The 21,673-nt window shown below is 42.0% G+C and overlaps 1 protein-coding gene across 3 annotated transcripts in view; it reads left to right on the top strand.

The window, feature by feature from the left end:
• LOC118396456 (ceramide kinase-like) overlaps positions 1 to 19,525 on the top strand; it is a 34,875-nt gene extending 15,350 nt beyond the window's left edge. Inside the window, exons 2-14 of one of the 3 annotated variants that reach the window (XM_035790689.2) lie at positions 3,768 to 3,812; positions 7,081 to 7,215; positions 7,344 to 7,466; positions 7,643 to 7,768; positions 8,440 to 8,506; positions 9,069 to 9,214; positions 10,667 to 10,741; positions 11,324 to 11,476; positions 11,561 to 11,666; positions 11,822 to 11,907; positions 12,012 to 12,217; positions 12,371 to 12,582; positions 13,707 to 19,525. In XM_035790689.2, coding sequence (XP_035646582.1) covers positions 3,768 to 3,812; positions 7,081 to 7,215; positions 7,344 to 7,466; positions 7,643 to 7,768; positions 8,440 to 8,506; positions 9,069 to 9,214; positions 10,667 to 10,741; positions 11,324 to 11,476; positions 11,561 to 11,666; positions 11,822 to 11,907; positions 12,012 to 12,217; positions 12,371 to 12,582; positions 13,707 to 13,794 — 1,568 coding nt within the window. In that variant the 3' untranslated portion in view covers positions 13,795 to 19,525. Of the gene's footprint in view, positions 1 to 3,767; positions 3,813 to 5,787; positions 5,809 to 7,080; positions 7,216 to 7,343; positions 7,467 to 7,642; positions 7,769 to 8,439; positions 8,507 to 9,068; positions 9,215 to 10,666; positions 10,742 to 11,323; positions 11,477 to 11,560; positions 11,667 to 11,821; positions 11,908 to 12,011; positions 12,218 to 12,370; positions 12,583 to 13,706 lie in introns of those variants that run through there. The other 2 variants (XM_052465499.1, XM_035790690.2) reach the window with 2 other exon arrangements.
• Positions 19,526 to 21,673: the final 2,148 nt, after the last annotated feature.

Raw genomic sequence — 21,673 nt, 5'->3', positions numbered from 1 at the left:
TGCTACAGGCGAAACCAAGATTAAGTTTCATACAGGAAATGCCCCAGATTCTGAAGGCTCTGTGTTCCAATGTCTCCTTATATGGCTGTGAATGCGCCAGGAATGAGCCTGCCCTTTGTGTCGTTTCTCCAAGGTGTCTGCAGCATTGTGACGTATTTGTAGGCATATCATTGGAAGATTGACCATAAGAGACTACATTTGCCAGGTGTCCGCCCGGTGTCCTGTGTCGAAATTATTGCGTAATCTTTAGGTCCATGCGCATTCCATTTCTTCAGAAGAGAAAGTCAACTGCCACGATGGATTTATCGTCGATAGATATGTGAAAAACACCTTGAGGATTGATTCTAAACATCGGTTTGCCATGTTTCTGTCGATATTATGGAGTTAATTTGGAAAAAAGTTTGCGTTTTAATTACTTAATTTTCAGTTTTTTTTCTTACCCAAACGTGATTTAGAAAACGGAGCGATTTGTCAACACAAATAATATTTTTGTAAAAACTGAAGATTTGCTATCTAACTGAGAGTCTCCTCATTGAAAACATCTGAAGTTCTTCAAAAGGTAAATTATTTTATTTGAATGCTTTTCTGGTTTTTGTGAAAATGTTGCATGCTGAATGTCAGGCATTCAGGCTATCAATACTGTTAGACAAATGCTTGTTTTGCTATGGTTGAGAAGCATATTTTTGAAAATCTGAGATGACAGTGTTGTTAACAAAAGGCTAAGCTTGAGAGCAAATAGATTTATTTCATTTGCGATTTTCATGAATAGTTAACGTTGCGTTATGCTAATGAGCTTGCGGATAGATCTACACAATCCTGGATACAGGTTTTTTTCGTAGCTAAACGTGATGCAGAAAACGGAGCGATTTGTCCTAAACAAATAATCTTTCAGGAAAAACTGAACATTTTCTATCTAACTGAGTCTCCTCATTGAAAACATCTGAAGTTCTTCAAACGTAAATTATTTTATTTGAATGCTTTTCTGGTTTTTGTGAAAATGTTGCCTGCTGAATGCTAACGCTAAATGCTACACTAAATGCTACGCTAGCTATCAATACTGTTACACAAATGCTTGTTTTGCTATGGTTGAGAAGCATATTTTGAAAATCTGATGACAGTGTTGTTAACAAAAGGCTAAGCTTGAGAGCTAGCATATTGATTTCATTTCATTTGCGATTTTCATGAATAGTTAACGTTGCGTTATGGTAATGAGCTTGAGGCTGTAGTCACGATCCCGGATCCGGGAAGGCTCGACGCAAAAAGTTAAAGGAAAAGGTTTCTTCCAGTTCGTGGTGAGTAATCGCTGTTCTGATTTCCAGAAGTTATTTTGATCATAAGAGACAGTAGCAGCAACATTATGTACAAAATAAGTAAAACAATGAGTTACAAACAACACAAAAACGAAACAAAATAGCACAATTGGTTAGGTGCATGTAAAACGTCAGCCATCCTCTTTGGTGCCATCTTAACTTACAGCTATTGCTTTAACAGATATCATAGTTACACACTTTATCCTGTAATACTTATGTAATGGCTTCTTATGTGGAAGATATACAGTGCCTTCAGAAAGTATTCATACATACTTAGTCCACATTAAGTTGTTCAGCCTGAATTCAACATTTATTGCATATTTATTTTGTCTCACCCATCTACTCTGAATGGCCCATAATGACAATGTGAAATTAGAAATTGTTACACATTTATTGACAATCTAAACAGATATCTAATTTCCATAAGTATTCACACCTTTGAGTCAATCACTTTTGGCATTGATTACACCTGTGACTCTTTCTGGGTAAGTATCTTATTAAGAGCTTTGCACACCTAGATTGTATAATATTAGCATATTATTGTTTTTTAAATTATTTAAGCTCTGTCAAATTAGTTGTTGATCATTGCTAGACAGACATTTAAAGTCTTAAGTCAAAAATAGGCCACTCATGAATTTTGTTGTCTTGGTAAGGTACTCCAGTGTATATTTGGCCTAGTGTTTGATGTTATTGTCTTGCTGAAAGGTGAATTTGTCTGGAAAGCAGACTTAACCAGGTTTTCCATTAGGATACTGGCTGTGCTTAGCTTTATTTGGTTTATTTTCATCCAAGGAAACCTCCCTAATGCTTGCCAATGACAAGCATACCCATAGCATGATGCAACCACCACCATGCTTGAAAATATGAAGGGTTGTACACAGTGGTGTGATGTTGGATTTGCCCCAAACATAACACTTTGTATTTATGACATAAAGTTAATGTCTTTGCCACATTTTTTGTGGTTTTACTTTAGTGCCATGTTGCAAACAGGATGCGTGTTTTGTAATATATTTTTATTCTGTGCAGGCTTCCTTCTTTTCACTCTGTCGTGTAGGTTAGTGTTGTGGAGTAACTACAATGTTGTTGATCCATCCTCATTTTTCTCATATGACAGCCATTAAACTCTAATTGTTTTAACGTCACAATTGGCTTCATGGTGAAATCCCTGAGCGGTTTTCTTCCTCTCTGGCAACTGAGTTAGGAAGGACGCCTCCTATCTTTGTAGTGACTGGGTGTATTGATACACCATCCAAAGTGTAATTAATAACTTCACCATGCTCAAAGGGATATTCAATGTCTGCTTTTTTTAATGATCTACCAATGGGTCCCCTTCTTTGTGCGGCATTGCAAAACCATCCTGGTCTTTGTGGTTGAATCTGCTCGACTGAGGGACCTTACAGATAACTAACTGTATGTGTGGGGTATAGGATGAGGTAATCATTCAAATGTTAAACACTTATTGCACACAGAGTGAGTGCCTGCAACTTATTATGTGACTTGTTAAGCACATTTCTACTCCTGAACTTGTTTATTAGGCTTGCCATAAAGGTGTTGAATACTTATTGACTCATTTGTAGTTCATTTGTAAAAATGTATAGACATAATTCCACTTTGACATGGAGTATTGTGTGTCACTGGCCTAGGCACAATCTTCATTTAATCCCTTTTAAATGTAGCTTGAAACACAACAATGTGGAACAAGTCCAGGGGTGTGTGAATACTTTCTGAAAGCACCAGATCTGTGTAGAGATCGACTAGTAGCCTCCCTGTATCGTGTTAGTTCTTTGGATGCCTTCTATCTGCCATCTTACGTCTTGAGGCTGTCAAAGGTCTCTCCATTTATTTCACAATGGATGGGCTTTGGAGTCGAGCCTATTCATTTCAGGAGCTGTAAAAAGAGCATCCAATTCAGAGATATCTGGATGTTTCAAGGACATAAAGCCTGAAAATGAGCAATCACAAGGAGCGTTATTGAAATGATCATCTTTCCAGATTAAGGGGAATGAAGTCTTTGATAAAAATAACTTTTTTTCACAAAAGGCCTAAAGGGTAAATGCATTTCTACGCATTTCTCATAAGATTATTTTTTTCCATTCTCTAGCCGAAAGGGATCGAATGACACGACCTTATCTTGGAGTAGAGATTGCTTAATCAAATGCTGGCTCTATACCTCGAACACACTACTGACTTCAGTAACAAAATCTGCTGCATTTTGGCCTCAAATTAATTCATTGTGGTGCCATTGTTGTGGTTTACTAAGGAAAAAACGCTTACTTAACTTTGAACTCTCCTGGCTGAATTGTAAAGCAAGCCAATGGAGGATGTTCTGAAAGTTTTATTTTGCAAAAAAAACTATCCCTATCCCAGGCTTGAAATTTTTTAATATCAAGCATTTGTTCATCTTGGTGCAACCAACCACAATAACTCAATAACACGATAACACTGTTCCCCTTCCAGGTGTCTGTTTTCCTACGTTTCTGCGCAGAGACAAAGGAGAGTCAGGTAGGAGCACTTACCACAATGTGGTCAAAGAATTGGGTGACGTGTTCGCTAGAGTGAGTAGTTTGAAGTACTTTTTCCTGCTGTGTTTGATGGGGTTCCTCTAGATCAGATTAAGAAGACAGAAAAGTTGGCGAGATGAAATTTAAAAAAATTGCTATGATTATTAATTTTTTTTGCACCAACCAATCAAGTTTGCGCAGAGAGCATTTTTCAGTTGTATATTGCACAAATCTGGCCTTTATGGAAGACTGGCAAGAAGAAAGCCATTTCAAGGATATCTTATCGTTAAAGTTTGCCAAAGCCACCTGGGAGACACACCAAACATGAAGAAGGTGCTCTGGTCAGATTGAACTTTTTGGCAACAATGCAAAACGTTATGTTTGGCGTAAAAACACAGCTCATCACCCTGAACACAACATCCCCACTGTCAAACATGGTGGTGGCATCATGGTTTGGGCCTGGTTTTCTTCAACCTGATGGAGTCATTGTTGTTGATTCTTCACAAAAAATACAATTTTATATCTTTATGTTTGAAGCCTGAAATGTGGCAAAAGGTCGCAAAGTTCAAGGGGGCCGAATACTTTCGCAAGGCACTGTAACTTCAAAGTCATTGCAAAAAGGTCACTTACTTCCTATTTAGCCTATGTAGGCCTACATCAAATACAGTTAGCTGCTTGTGTTGTGGTGACTAGTGGTCCTAGCTGTAGTGGAGTGTGCTGTTATGTCTTGCCCTCAGTCAACAGTGATGTTCCCACAGGGAATCACACACCCACATCATAAATGTCTCAGTACATTCACAACCTTGATAAGTATGTACAAAACGTGTGGTCAAGGAAGTCCTAGGGAGATGTGTTGGTACAATATCTAAAGAAAAGTGGCGTGATGAACCACGTTCTCTGCAACACGTTTGTTTGAAAAAGGGGGAACCTTGTGAACATAAAATGTTCTCTGACCTAATTGCTTTGACCTGACCTGGTTTGTGAAAGGGATGGCACCCCTTCCTTCAACTTGGAGACATTGGCTCTGGGGGGGGGGGTGTAAAATCGATGTGTTTTAATGCTCATTACTTAAAAATTATCAGGTGCTTTCCGTCTTGTGTGTTTAACACCTACAATTTGCTGAGTCATCACAGTGGATGTATGGTTTTCATTTGGGCTCTCCGTACCTCCACCGGGGTAGGAGAGCCATCTGTTGTTAACAACCTGTAGCAAACAGAACAATGACACTCCTGTGTCCTGTTGCCACTTTGCTTCATCATTAAATGTGAATAGGCTGTGCATTGCAACGTGACCAATGTGATACTTAGTGTCTCTCCGGCTTTACTTTACTGGCACCCTCATGGCCCGTGAACCACAGCAGTAAAAAAATTAGAGGGAATTATCCTTTGTTCTTATTGGAGCTTTGTCTCTCTCGTGCTAATATAAACTGATATTTATCATGTCATTCCACTTTTGCATTGCTCTTGCCTCCTGCTACTGTGTAGCATTTTCATCCCATTGTGCAACAGTGTGAGATTTCACTGAGGCTTTTGCACCCTCAGTGGATAAGTTATGTAATTGAATGGGGCATCATCCCAGTGATTCATACATACATACACTGCTGTGTGTCTAGGCCCAGACAGAAATGGTTCCTATTGTTTCATTTTCATGAACACTGTTTTGGAAAACAGCTGAGGGTTGGGGCTGGAGTTATGGATGCAAAGACCGACCATCCATGAGATCAAAAGAATAGTTTAAACCATGTTTTGAAGCTATACAGTTTGTCTACAATTTGCTTACAAAAAGTTGAACTAAGCTCGTTAGTCATTTATACATTATATTCTTCAGGAAGTCCAAAAGTTGATTTACCAATCCCAGATTTCCTCATTTTTAATTTCTTTCTGGTGACTGTTTCCGAGCATGTTGTTATCGTTGGCCATCCCTCTGTGCTGTGTTTCTCAGTTAGGTCCTGGGAGACATTGTCAGGATTAGCACCATCAACCGAGTCTCTCTTTGAGGTAATCATTAACCAGATCAGTTTTATGCTCGTGACCTTGAGTTTGTGCCAAGAAAATCCCATACACATAAAAAAAAGTGACTTGAGTCATGCCCTGTCGCTTCGGTCTGTGTCTTAGCACCCTGGCCTGAATCCTAACTTGACACCTGTGCACGTATCTCTTCCATGAATGTTGTATGTCATTGGCTTCAGGATCTTTGAAGTCTCTCCATACTCATCTGTGTATTTAATTCTTCCTCATACTACAACCTCTCTAAAAAACCCCTCTCCCTCCGTGCCTCTTGTCACATAATCCGTGTCCTCAGGTTTGTGTGTAAAGGTACACGGATAGTGCCTCGCAGCCTGTTGAGCCAAGTCACTGCACCACCCCTCTCCTCTGTAGGGGCCTCTTATTTACACTACTCAGCCAATGGTTTTTTTTGTGTGTCACTTCTGGCAACGGGAGACTTTCATCAAAGACTATATGACAATGTCATCGTAGTGACATGTCATAAACCGGTCGTGATAGCTGAAAAGTGACTTCATTCAGCACACAAACGGCATTCGATTTCAGCTAGTTGGGTTGTGGTATGCAGGCATAAATGAACTGTATTTTTATTATAATGTAACTCTTATGGCCTCTGTTGTGCCACAAACAGGCCATTTTATGGTGTGCAATAATGAACATAGAAGTCACTCACAGGTCATTAATGTTTCTGGTTTCCTATAGAGCTGTTCTAGAACTGAGCTGGGCAGTGGGCACAAAGTCAAATGAATGCAGACTCGGATCATGATAATGATGATGCAGGAAAGGGCCATAAGCTGGTAATAAGAGGCACCATTAATGTAGGCATTGTGCTAACTATGGTATTGTTTGGACTATAGTGAAATATCTAATCTGCTCTTCAAATAATCTCATCTGCTGTGTTATTATCCATCAATAGTGTTTCCTATGATGGTCGTCAGACATACAAGATTAATGGCTCTTCCACTCCCTGCCTTCTCGGCCCAACACTAGCTCCACCCTAATGTTGAAATCAAACTGTTAATTGGTCCATTAAAGCTCCCATTTCAACCCATTAAACTGTATTAGAATAGAGCTATCCAAGCTGTAATTGATACAGCCTGACCAGTTTGTTTGGCTGGGATGGTAAAAAAAAAAAAGGCTTAAATAGATTATCCTGGCACACAGTTATCTGTGTGCTTTTCCCTTTCTCTAAGAATTCAATTTATAAAGGGTATATCACTGGTTCCTACCACATTGTGACGGATAGATTTGGTGTGTGTTCAACAGGTACCAGTCACAGTGTGTCAGTGTCTGAGATCCTAGCAGTCAGGGAGCTCGACGTGGACAGCGGGACGAAAGATGACGGCAGGTGGCAGAAAATGCCTCAGAAATCGACCGAGGCCTATCCATATGCATTCACAGGTAAGAATGTTGACGATCTTGAGCAATCTACAGATATTGGATTCAATATGGTAGATGACACTGCAAAGTAAATCCTATGTTCTGTTAAGCCTCTCTCCCGTCACTGCCTTTGTGTCCCCCTGCCACAGTGTCCTACGTGGAGAGGGCGTGGCAGCACCGCTGGCGGTGTAGTGACGTCACCTTTCACTGCCTAGAGGGGGCGCTGTGTCAGCAGTGGGTCCAGACAATCAGAGAGCAGCTCACAGCATTGAGTATGGCTGATTTTTATTACTGACTCTCTATTCAGTGTACACTGTTACGGTCACTGAATATGCTTTGTGAAGTCTAGTTGCGAGGCTAACTCAGAAATGAGTATGGGCCTCAGTCGGTACTGTTATGCCCTTCTCTCTGGAAAAACCAGTAACATCTTTCACTTGACTTTTTTCAGCCAGCAGACCCAAGCATTTGCTGGTGTACATCAACCCCTATGGGGGCAAGCAGCAAGGCGAGCGTATTTACGAGCAGAAAGTCGCCCCTCTCTTCACCCTTGCCTCCATCTCCACGCACGTGATTGGTGAGTTCCTGCCAACAACATTAAACATGCTTTAATAAAAGATGGAGTCTTTATGGGCCAAGTCACATTTCTCACTGTAGACAAATGGGCACAAGCTCTCTCAAGCCGCACATGATTGTGACATCATTTACGGCCGCCATCCATCAGCCATGTTCCTTAATGGATAAGATGATGGTCGATGAATACTGGATTACTTTACATTCGTTTTACTTCTCAGACTGGAGTACCACTGTGGACATCGTAATTTCATTGTCACAAATTATGACCAATTGTATTTTCAACAATATAGAAGCTTGGGTTGATATCAAGATATTAATAGTTGAGCATTTAAAAAAATATATAAATCTAAAATGGGTACGAAATCATGAAAACAAACTATTTCTTTAGCTACACATTGTTATAATGGTTAGAGAAGGTAAATTGCTGATTTGTGGCTAGAATTATTTATGGAAAATGCTTATTCAATATATTGCTCCAAGTTAGTGAAGAATTACTCCCAAAATCCAAAATATTGCAGATTATAGTGCAAATTATGAAACCGTCAAGCGATATCATCTAGTCGATTGTAAACCTGTTCAATATATTGATTTAAAATCATAACTTTTCAAGTGAATGAAAAATGTAAAGCATGCTGAGATGTCTAACACTTTCCTTGTCGTTGGTTGTCATAGTTACAGAGCATGCCAATCATGCCAGGGACCACCTGAGTACAGAGGCTGAGTTGAAGAAATATGATGGGTGAGTCATGGATGGAGACATTTCCCAGCAAACCAAAATTGGTTCTGTGAATGTTCCCAGAACATTCATTAGGTTGCCCCCAAAAGTTCTAATAACACAAAAACTGTCCAGTTGTGATGCTGATTATACAATGTTCGTATAAAAATATTTGCCTGATGTTGCAAGAACTTTCCCAGGAAACCTTTTGTTATTACGTTACCTGGAAACTTAATAAGAACATTAAGGGAACGTTCTGTGGTGGTTTTACATATGTTGTGCAAATGTTACATTTTTAAAAAAAAACTGAAATAAACTAAAACATTAGCTGAATGTTTTTGGGATGTTGTCATCCTAATGTTAAATAAAACCCTAACTAGATGTTCCCGGTTTGCGGGGTTCTCAATGTCCTTGTTTGGGAAGCCCCTCTTTGTATTCTGGTTTTCAGCCCAAACATCAGTCATATTCAGAGTTGAACTAAAAACCACCCCAGGCCCAGTATATTCTTCCTCTCAAACAGCAAACAAAAACATTAGTGCTGTTGTTTTGACCTCTGTGTGCGACCTGACCTCCGACCTCTATGCAGAGTGGTGTGTGTGGGCGGGGACGGCATGTTCAGTGAAATGGTTCACGGCCTGGTCTCCCGGACCCAGAGGGACAACGGCGTGGACCAGAACAGCCCGGAGGAGAAGCTGGTACCCTGTACTCTGCGCATTGGCATTATACCCGCAGGTTAGAGCATACACACTTGCACACATACCACTATTTTGACACTGCAATGATCAGGGCCGGCCCGCTCATTAGGCAGCATTAGACGGCTGACTATGGTGGCAGATTGACACGGGTGACATTTTCTGAGCCAAACTGACCAAGATGCACCTACAACAAGACATAAAACCTCACATAATTTTGCCCAGAAATGACAATTTCTCTCAACCAGTGGCATGTTTGCTTTTTAGGTGAGTGCTGATGCCGCCCTATGATAAGTAGTGCCCGCTTTGTCAAAGGCAGGGATGCAAGATATTTATCTTTTCCTTTCCCAGCTTGCCTCGCCAGGGTGCTGTTGGAGAGACGCATTGCTGCGGCACTCCACCAACATTCTGTCAAAAAAAGGATATAACAAACGATGTAGCGGATATAGTACGTGGCTTTTTCTGTAGCCTACAGGCTGGAGATAACAGGCTTACCACATGGATGGACATTCCATTGTGGGCTGACATGGTAGACAACGCCCCAGTAAGCACTGACTGACGCCAACTTTTTGGGGGGGTCCGGCCTTCTATTTCTTTTGGTGTTTTACAAACTGTAGGCCTACCACATAAATTGTATTTCAAGCGACACTAGGCCAGGGATGGGCAACAAATCCTCTGGGGCCTGATTGTGTCAGACTCTTGCCCCAGGTAACACAACTGACACCAATAATCAACTAATCATAATCTTCAATTTAGAATGCAATTAGTTTCACCAGCGGTATTGACTAGGGATGGGCAAAAAGTGACACTACTCCTGCCCTGAGGACTGTAGTTGCCCATCCCTGTTGTACGTTATACCTCAGTAAGCACAGAACGATGCTGACACCTTTTGGACTTATTTTGTTTTCAGTCCCGACCGTCGACGTTGATTTTTGGTTCAGATTTTGGCCTAAACATAAACGTCTATAAATTACATATTTTCAAATTTCATTCAGAAATGAATCTGTTTTCATTGTCTGTAAAATATGTCTTTTCAATGCCCGGAAAAAAAAAATGTTCACCTTTTCATTCAGAATTGAAATTATGAACCTACCTTCCATGTCTGGAAAAATACGTATTTTAGACATATTTTTTACGTCATTTTGCTTACTGGGACTATTCTTGCAGGGGCAGCAATTATTTTTGTCTCATCTAGGGCAGCAGAACAGCCAGAACCGGCCCTGGCAATGATCACGTCATAAGCTATCAATAACTGATGTTGACAAGATGTCCCATCTTATCGTGTCACAGTTTTTGACCTGACTGTGTTGTCGGTTTACAAACGAATACGTCAACGATGAGTTCCATTTCATGTACACTACAGTATCTTATCTGTGTGTTGATTTCCGCGTTCCACTTTTCTGTCCTGCATGCTCACACACTGCAGAGTTCTTTTTCTTTTTTTCTGTGTAGTCAGAAACATAAGGTTCCGTTGTTTGTGTGTGTTATCCAGGTTCAACGGACTGCATCTGCTATGCAACTGTAGGCATCAACGACCCTGTGACCTCGGCCTTACACATCATAGTGGGTGAGTGCAGTTGTCCATATTGAAATATTGGCAGCACTTCCCATTAAAATGCCTTTAAAAGTGACTCTAAAGGAAGTGGAACTAAAATGCTTACGCTGCACCGATAAGTAGCATAAGCCACCTTTTATCACCGTTCCAGGTAATTCCTCAGGACTCTATTGTGCATAGAAATGTTTGTCACATTTGTTACCTCTATGCTAACCCTACCACACACTCAGCTGACCAACAAGTGGCAGCAGGTAACCTACTTATTCAATGGTTTTGAGATGAGAGGAAACTGCTGTAGGTGTGTGTCGGCATGTATGTGAGTTTGAGCGCATGTGGATGGGTTGAGGGGAGGAGCTATAGGAGGACAGGCTCATTTACAATATGGAAACCACGTGTTTTACTTTGTTCCATTTATTCCATTCCAGCCATTACAATAAGCTGGTCCTCCTATAACTCTACCCACCAGCCTCCACTGGTGTGTATGTTTTATAGTAAAAGTACACATCCGTCACACCTGTGTAGGACACTGTACTACACACATCTGTGGAGGATTACTCATACTAGACTTGGGGGTGGGGGGTGGTCTCTTCACAGGAGATGCCCAGCCAATGGACGTGTGCTCGGTCCATCACAACAACACATTCCTGAGGTACTCTGTGTCCCTGCTTGGGTACGGTTTCTATGGCGACGTGCTGGCAGACAGCGAAAGGAAACGATGGATGGGACCAGCCAGATACGACTTTTCAGGTAGGTCAGAAGAGTAGCTTTAACACTTTTAATACTGTTTCGGTAGACTGTTGCTAATGATATTGTATGCCATTGTTTGTGCAGGTTTTAAGACGTTTCTCACACATCACTACTATGAGGGGACTGTGTCTTTTCTACCAGCAACGGACATATTGGGAACTCCACGAGACAAGACCAGGTGTAGAGCTGGGTATGTACTACTGTACAAATGCAACCTGTCCAATAATATCCACAACCAATTGTGTAGTTTAGTATTATACCCACATGTTTGTCTATGTAAATATCATCTAGATTTGGCTAGCCAACTCCATTCTCCCCTGTCCTCACTCCATCCCTGAGTTCCAGGTGCTTCATATGCCAACACAACGGACAGCTGTATTCCGAGGATGCCCCAGAGATTTGCGAGACTGATCCAGATGTTTCAGACAGTGGTAAGTATTTCTGCCTGAACACCCATATGCCAACGCACCATGGGTCTCTACATAAACCACTATGCATGTACTTCAAAAGCGCCAACCTCTATTTCTGCTCCCAGAATACAAAGGGGGGTGGCGGGTGATCAGAGGGAAGTTCCTGGCCATCAACGCGGCCAGTATGAGCTGTGCCTGTCCCCGTAGTCCCAAGGGCTTGTCCCCCGCTGCCCACCTCGCCGACGGCACCACCGACCTCATCCTCGTACGCAAGTGCTCTCGATTCAACTTCCTGCGCCACCTGCTACGCCACACCAGCAAATACGACCAGGTAACCACACTGGGTTGGGCTACTGCAGTGATGTCATGTTTTTTATGGCTACTCCAACCCAGGTCCATAGGATTGTTTGCATGAGATGTGTTAACTCTTCAATTCCCTGTTTCAGGGAGTTGATTTTCTCACTTCTGTCTCTTTTCCCTTCAGTTTGACATGACCTTTGTAGAAGTGCACCGTGTGCGGCGCTTCCGCTTCACCCCGCGCTACTGCCAGAGTGACTCCGAGTTGGACCTGAGGGAGAATGGCAAGAGGCTCTTCAGCCAGATCTGCAGAGACCACCCGGCCTGCAGCTGTAGCCCTGCCTACAGCAGCTGGAACTGTGACGGCGAGATCCTCCCTCATGCTGCCATTGAAGTCGGGTGAGTAACCACTCCCTATATAGTCCCAAGTATTCAGACCCCTTCACTTATTCCACATTTTGTTACATTACAGCGTTATTCTATATAAGGTTCCACAGTTGACATTGCATGTCAGAGCAAAAACCAAGCCATGAGGTCGAAAGAATTGTCCGTAGAAGGATACCAAAAAATGTCTGCATCATCGAAGGTCCGCAAGAACACAGTGACCTCCATCATTCTTAATAAATGGAAGAAGTTTGGAACCACCAAGACCCACCCAGCCAAACTGAGCAATCGGGGGAGAAGGGCCTTGGTCAGGGAGGTGACCAATAACCTGATGGTCACTCTGACAGAGCTCCAAAGTTCCTCTGTGGAGATGGGAGAACCTTCCAGAAGGACAACCATCTCTGCAGCACTACACCATTCATGCCTTTATGGTAGAGTGGACAGACTGAAGCCACTCCTCAGTAAAAGGCACATGACAGCCTGCTTGGAGTTTGCCAAAAGGCACCTAAAGGACTCAGACCATGAGAAACAAGATTCTCTTGTCTGATTAAACCAAGATTGAACTCTTTGGCCTGAATGCCAAGCATCAAGTCTGTAAGTAACCTGCCACCCACCCTACAGTGAAGCATGGTAGGGGCAGAATCATGTTGTGGGGATTTCTTTCAGCGGTAGGGTCTGGGAGACTAGTCAGGATCGAGGGAAAGATCCTTGATGAAAACCTGCTCTGGGGCGCTCAGACTGGAGTGAAGGTTCACCTTCCATTTGGACAACGACCCTAAGCACACAGCCAAGACAATGCAGGAGTTGCTTCAGGACAAGCGTCTGGATGTCCCTGAGTGGCCCAGCCAGAGCCCGGACTTGAACCTGATCGAACATCTCTGGAGAGACCTGAAAATAGCAATTTTTGCTTTACCATTATGGGGTAGTGTGTGTAGATTAATGAGGGGGGGAAACTATTTCATACATTTTAGAATAAGGCTGTAGCGTAACAAAATGTGGAAAAAGGGAAGGGGTCTGAATACTTTCTGAATGCACTATAACCCACTTCTGAATGTGCAGTGCAGAAAATCAACACTTGATTTGATTTCCTGCCTTTTGTTTGCTTAAAACAATCTCTTCTTTGTCTTCTGCTCTTCCAGAGTGCACTGCCAGTTGATCAAGCTGTTTGCGCGAGGGATCGAAGAGCAGCCTGTGTTTGAGGACCTTCCCAACCCGTGTGCAGTATAGACCCCCCCCTGCTGCCCTATCCTATCAAAGTCACTGGAACAGTCCTACTGCATTTCAAAGGCTACTGCTGTCATATCCTTACCCCTGTGCCCTACCCTTTTCTGATGTACTTTGAGGTCTTTCAGACATCTGTTTTCTGGGGCCATTTTTGTTTGTCTGCCAGATTTTAGAGGTCACAAGTTCACAGGTCAAAGAGTACTGTTGATGGTACACTTACAGAGAGGTTCACTATCCACATCCACTATACTGAAGAAGAAATCATGAAAATACTAAAGCGGTATTCAATGTAGCTCTTTTCCGCTCTCCTTTTTCAATCGAGCGATGTTAACCTAGCAATTAACAAATAGCAATTAACATGCTGTTCAACATTTATAGAACTCCTCTTTGCACGTTTTACAATGTATGCTGCTCCAAATTATGAATAACTGTTGCGTTTTGTTTATTTATTCATTTAGAGAAAACATTTAATTAGAGGATGTTTGAATTTTGCTAGCTGCTTGCACTTTGTTCCAAATAGGCCGTATGCGTTTTGACCTTATAAGCAATGCCTTGTTAAAAGTTATTTTACAGCACGAATTTGAATACATATGTATTGATGATCGGATATTGGGTGAACCAGAGAACTCTCTAGGGCAGTGTTTCCCAACTCCAGTCCTCATATACCCCCAGCAGTACATAATTTTTATTGTGGAACCCGAACAAGAACAACTGATTCTACTTGTCAACTAATCATCAAGCCCTTGACAATTGAACCAGTGTCCTCATTTATCAACCGTGCATACATGTCTTACTTAGTTCTGAGGTACGTGGAGATTCTAGAATTTCCGCAACAAATCTAACTGTCACACGCAACATATACATACGCATGTTGTGATTGTTAAACCATACTATATTTGTGGGCTTGTAAACAAGCACTAAAACCGGACTTGGAAAACACACCCCATTCACATTTTATGGTAACAAAAATTCCCACATTTGCTGTATGATTTGGTGATTCTGGAGCTGGGCCAGGATAGTTTCAAAAAGAAATCGCAATAGCAAATTTGATCACAATTCTGTAGATGTGCGTGAATTCTTTTTTTTGTTTAAAAAATATATATATTTTGCAGTGACCTATGCCTCCTATAGCGAGTGCCAAACACTGTCCGCACCTACTGCATGATTGATTGTCCATTCAAACAATTTAAAAGTAAATGCTACAGCCCACACTTCTATGTAAGATACTAATTGTTGTTGAATATTTTGTTTATCAATAGAAGATAGAAACACAATCTCCTGCCTTGGTATAGGCTCTGAGATGAATAGGCTATTGTGTCTCGCTCCTGTCACAAAGCAATACTGTGGCCTACCCATACTGTCATATAGGCTACCGGTCTATTTACTTTTGAATGAGTGATGGATAAATGGTAGCCTAATATTTGTTGCGTAGCGGGAATAAAGCAGTCGTCAGAAAAGGAGCGACGTCCTGCAATATGATTTAGGTGTATATATAATGAAAGTTAAAATATATTAGGCAACATGCTGCTACGCGATCTCCATACCAACGGCAAATGCATCCGTGTTGTCATTAGACCAACGTTTTGTTTTTGTTTGCCTAACATTCTTAGAATTCCTGTGCATCAAACACCTCAATTTCCCCAAAAATAACAATATTTGCTTGCAATACCACTAGAAGTTGCATGGTTTGAGATTTGTGTGGAGCTATGCACGCTTTTCCATCAAGTTCAAAATTGTGTGCTGTTGGGGGGTACTTCAGGACAGGAGTTGGGAAACACTGTTCTAGGGGTACCAGATACTAGCCAGACTCTTACCTTTAAAGGAGAAGTTAGATTATTTTTTTTTACAAACAAATCTGTATTTCGAATGTAAATGGTATGTTATAGAAGGGTCCAGACACTTTTTTTTTTTTGCGATATCATGTGCTTGTGAGAGACCCCAAACAGTGATTCACTTCCTCATCCTCGTTGTGCAATACGGGTGCTCTGAAAAAAACACGAGTAAATGCTCCAAATACGTAGTCTTTTAAACGACAATGCTCTCAGTATAGTAATGCAGGTCTTTAGATATTGTACACATGTAATTGTCATTCCGAAACTTTTCCGCAATGTTATATTCAGTTGGCTTCTAGGTACCCTCATTAAGGCCATAAGTCACTAAAGCAGGTCTTAGCAACTGGTATCTGGGCCTTTGAGCCTTTAAAATTGGCCAATGGTGTCCTTACGCGATTAAGATGTTTCAAATGTGTAGTCTAATCAACCCCTCTGGTGGTAGATTTTCTGCGAATCTCTTAGAGGAACGTGTCTGTCTCCCCTCTATCCATATGTCTGTCTAATAAATCTTTAAAAATAGAAGTTGTTCACGTCATCTTTTCCATACAGCATTTCTCCACACCTTGAACAGTTTTAAATTCTAAAGACCTCACTATAATGGGAGCTTTCCAGTGTTTTTGGAGCATTTTTGGAGCTCTCTCAGAGCTCCTGTACTGCACAACAAGGATGAGGAAGTGAATCGCTGGTTGGGGTAAAAAATTGAGACATAAAAAAAACTACAATGTCCTTTAATGTGACATTGAAACAAACCATCACCAAATGTAATGGTACACAAAATGTCCAGACTGGCAAGATTCGCATATGGGATGCTGAAAAATCAACAATGTAGCTTGTCAACACAGTGTATGCGCTAAAATGTGTAAATTGTTACCATAGAAATAGTGGCTTTAGGCACATTTTACCAAGCTATCTCTGCCATTTGCGGCATTGTCATTCCAGGTTTAGATTCCTTGATATCTGAGGTATAGCAGTTAAAGGGAACTTCCACCCAAAAACTTTTGACATTTGTTTCATTAGTCCATTGGTTGATATTGTCCATGTCAGTAATCAAGTTTTCAAGATGTATAACTTTCAAAATACAGAAATACAGCCGATATGATGCATTTTGCATCAGACGGCTGTATTTCTGTATTTTGAAAGTTAAGATATCTAACTTGATTGCTGACATGGAAATCATTTTGGGACTATATCAAACAATGTACTAATGAAGCAAATACTAAAATATTGTTTTTGAGTGGAGTTTCCCAAAAAGGATTCTGGTTTGAATCCCCGACTAGTTGAGAAATCTTTTTTTTTTTCTTGAGCAAGGAACCATAATTTCCCCTGTAAGTCACTCTGGATAAGAGCATCTGCTAAAATGACATTTAAAAAAAAAAAGCTGTCCAAAAACAGTATTTGGTGCTTGGTGCCCTGCATATCATATAATCCCGTGCTGCACATACTATGCTGGGTGTCACTGCCCTCCGCACTGTCACGCTAGTCTTGCTGCTGCAGACTAGGACAATTGTAGCAGTTGCTGAACATGAATGTGCTGTGACAACAGTGACTAGCAAACACCACAAGGCTGTTATCCCCCATCTGGCCAAAATACGAGTCTCTACTGTATGGTTTAGACTCATTGTGCAGTGATTTTTACTTTGGCATCCTCCTTGGCTGCACAATTCCTTTCTGACCATGCACTCTCCTCTCTGAATTGTACACCAGGCAGCCATCAGGCAGATGCTCGTCCATCCATCCAAGTTCCTTTTAGCTTTAGCTCGGCAGAACAGAATTACGCTGATTCATCATCCACTGTGACATCCACCCCTCCACCAGCACTAGGCACCCATTCAGTTTGGTTCACTTCCAGGCCCATTAGAAACTCTCTGTATCAGCGGGGCCACTCTTAATGCTGCATTCTTAATCTTGGAGGTGCCCCCCTCATTTATGCCGACCCACTTTACATTATAGGAGTGCTGACTGTAGCAGAGTGTAGCTCCCCTATGGAGGGGAGAGCAGTGTGCGTGTGTCTGAGAGGCCATTACTCCACTAGAAATTGTGGGGCCCTGGTCGTCATCCCTAAGGAGTGTGTGTGGTGTCAATACAGCGCTGTGGGAAGTGCAGTGTAAACGCAGCCACAGCAAGGCAGAGGAGGCTTCATGAGGCTCAGCACTGCGTAGCACCTATCAACTCTGTCTTGTAAGGGTTCTCAGTGCATGAATAATGGCACCACACACACACAGCACACTCTTGTTAGGTTACAACTGATATCCTGATTTATTGGTATGTTTTTACCAATAAAACCCTAAACAAGCGCACAACAGAAACCCCCTCTGTGATCTTGCAGGTTTCAAGATGTTAAAGATATGTAAACTCAGCAAAAAAATAAGCAATTTTCAAACTTAACATGTGTAAATATTTGAATGAACATACGATTCAACAACTGAGACAAACTGAACAAGTTCCACAGACATGTGACTAAGGGAAATGGAATAATGTGTCCCTGAACAAAGGGGGGGTAAAAATCTAAAGTAACAGTCAGTATCTGGTGTGGCCACCAGCTGCATTAAGTACTGCAGTGCATCTCCTCCTCATGGACTGCACCAGGTTTGCCAGTTCTTGCTGTGAGATGTTACCCCACTCTTCCACCAAGGCACCTGCAAGTTCCAGGACATTTCTGGGGGGGAATGGCCCTAGCCCTCACCCTCCGATCCAACAGGTCCCAGACGTGCTCAATGGGATTGAGATCCGGGCTCTTCGCTGGCCATGGCAGAACATTGACATTCCTGTCTTGAAGGAAATCACGCACTGAACGAGCAGTATGGCTGGTGGCATTGTCATGCTGGAGGGTCATGACAGGAGGAGCCTGCAGGAAGGGTACCACATGAGGGAGGAGGATGTCTCCCCTGTAACGCACAGCGTTGAGATTGCCTGCAATGACAACAAGCTCAGTTCGATGATGCTGTGACACACCGCCCCAGACCATGGACCCTCCACCTCCTAATCGATCCCACTCCAGAGTACAGGCCTCGGTGTAACGCTCATTCCTTTGACGATAAACGTGAATCCGACCATCACCCCTGGTGAGACAAAACCACGACTTCTCAGTGAAGAGCACTTTTTGGCAGTCCTGTCTGGTCCAGCAACAGTGGGTTTGTGCCCATAGGTGACTTTGTTGCCGGTGATGTCTGGTGAGGACCTGCCTTACAACAGGCCTACAAGCCCTCAGTCCAGCCTCTCTCAGCCTATTGCGGAGAGTCTGAGCACCGATGGAGGGATTGTGCCTTCCTGGTGTAACTTGGGCAGTTGTTGTTGCCATCCTGTACCTGTCCCGCAGGTGTGATGTTTGGATGTACCGATCCTGTGCAGATGTTGTTATACATGGTCTAGCACTGCGAGGATGATCAGCTGTCCGTCCTGTCTCCCTGTAGCACTGTCTTAGGCGTCTCACAGTACGGACATTGAAATGTATTGCCCTGGCCACATCTGCAGTCCTCTTGCCTCCTTGCAGCATGCCTAAGGCACATTCACGCAGATGAGCAGGGACCCTGGGTATCTTTCTTTTGGTGTTTTTCAGAGTCAGTAGAAATGCCTCTTTAGTGTCCTAAGTTTTCATAACTATGACCTTAATTGCCTACTGTCTGTAAGCTGTTAGTGTCTTAACGACCGTTCCACAGGTACATGTTCATTAATTGTTTATGGTTCATTGAACAAGCATGGGAAACAGTGTTTAAACCCTTTACGATGAAGATCTGTGAAGTTATTTGGATTTTTACAAATTATATTTGAAAGACAGGGTCCTGAAAAAGGGATGTTTCTTTTTTTGCTGAGTTTATGAAGAATGATGTGGAGGTCTGTCCTTTGGTTGAAAGTGGAACATTCTAAGAAATGACTACATAAAGAGTATTTAAACCTCTGAATAATTGTGTGGACATGTTATTGACTGTGTTATGCCTGCTGCAATCGGCCAATGGAATGATGGTTTGCAGAACATTCATTTCCAACACTGATGCAATAATACATTGTCAGAGGCTTGAGGTCATTTTGCATAGCAGAATTATAGGCTCTTTCACAAGGGGGTTGAAGGAGACTAGAAATATTAGGCATAATCAAATCCCGCTAATTCACAAACGCACACAGGAACCTATGATTATTAACATTGCACTTTGCAGATATCGCTCTGCCATTTCCTGGTTGCTAAAATTAATAGTTTGTCTGATTTCAGCTTGTGACGAAATAAGCTAGTATAGTGTAGATAATTTTACCATCTAAACCACTGAAATTTATTTTCCATAAGCAAAAATATTGTTGTATCAGCTGTTTGAAGCTGGTGAACAAAACTAAAGTAAGAGACACAAAAACAAATCTTAAAATTATTATTTTTTTTTTGTGAAAATGGTTTAAAATTATTTTTGGGGTCCTTTCCAGAATGTCGCCAATTCGGCATGTCCGGGGTCACCGTTTTTAAGAATGGCAAGGATAGAAATTGTGCATATAGAACAGATCTACCGCTTCTTAATCTATACAACTCACAAATTTGTTCGGGTTGCCCAAAAAGTTATACTGCTCCTTAATTTTAAATACATTGGAAATGAAGGTGATCACTGATGTTAAACTATATGTAATGCTGTGGGGTCGGAAGAGATTTGTCTAATCCGTGTCATTTTGACTGAACTTCATTAACTTCCAGTTGACTGACAAGGTCAGAAGGAAGTGAAGGTTAGGGAACTTTAATACACGAGAGAAAATGGAGTTAGTCAATGTAGGGGAATTTCACCGGAGAGGGTTCAGGACCTCAATGCCCTGCTGTTGACCAGGTTCTGTGGTTAGATGTACTCGGGGATTGGGAATTGAATTGAGCCTCGGCTACAAAGTCACCAGTAATGTAATGAAAAACACAAGTTATATTTGGGCCATATCTGAGAAATGTATTACAGTATGTGCCTAATTCATTTGGGGTTTACTTGCTCGTTTAGAATTAGTATCAAGTGCCATTTAATGAAGCTTCCATAACAAGGGGAAATCAATAAGCCCTTGCTATTGGAAGTGATGTAGGCTACAGTTTATATCACAACAAATATAAAGGTATTTTGTGCCACAAATTAAAAGCAATTTGTGAGTAAAATATATAAATATATTTAAAATGGCAGGTCAACACACTTAGGAGGGAAATTACCTGGATACAGGGCTTTACCAAGTCGATGAAAGCTAGCGGCCTGTCTCCGAGGCGCACAGCTCTATTATCAATACAGATATGGGACTCAAAGCCAGTGTGCTTCCTCATATCTTGGACCTTTAAGACAGCAAACGCTAGCGCTCGCCCCATTTTGTTGACGAACACACATTTGTGAGGGAGTAGACAAACGAGACGCCACTTGGTTTTATGGGCTCGTTACATAAAAATGACAGCAGGGAGAAAAAATAAAGCTACAACAGCGCTTTTATGCCACTGCCCCTGGCATGATGGGGAGATATTTCAACTCTACCCTTCCCAGCCACCGTCTTTTCTCACTGTTCTGAAACCGACCATAAATTACGCACTATCTGGACCAGCATGACAATGAAGCAGGGTCATTTTCCACTCGCTGTTGCATCTGCAAAGTGGATTCCAATCTCACACACACACACAACCTATAGACACACACGCAAGCATGTGTGTGTTTGTGTTTGTGTGTGTATAACCCTCTCCACAAACCCCACACAAAGGGCTCTTCAATATGTATTGCGAAGTTAAGCGTTACTGCATGATTGAATGTTCCGGGGTTAGCGGAGACCGCACCGCAAACACGAGAAGTGCTGCACATGTGTGCTCAATCTGAAATTACTTTTACATTTCTAGCGCGCCATCTGTAACGCTTCAACGATACAGGTTGAATAGAGCCCTCACTCACAGTAATTGACATGGCGAGATTCAGAGTGTGCCTGGTGAGAGAGCAAGATATCCCAACCAAACTGCAGTTAGTGTTTGGTGCTGTTTAGCAAGATGAAAAAGCAGCACTTCACTTCCATGGCAGCCTTGATGGGGGCCACGTGGAGAAGCTGCTGCTATCACTAACCTCTCCATACTATCA

Source organism: Oncorhynchus keta, chromosome 17 (assembly GCF_023373465.1).
Source record: "Oncorhynchus keta strain PuntledgeMale-10-30-2019 chromosome 17, Oket_V2, whole genome shotgun sequence".
NCBI lineage: Eukaryota > Metazoa > Chordata > Actinopteri > Salmoniformes > Salmonidae > Oncorhynchus > Oncorhynchus keta.
This window is presented reverse-complemented; position numbering and strand designations above follow the sequence as displayed.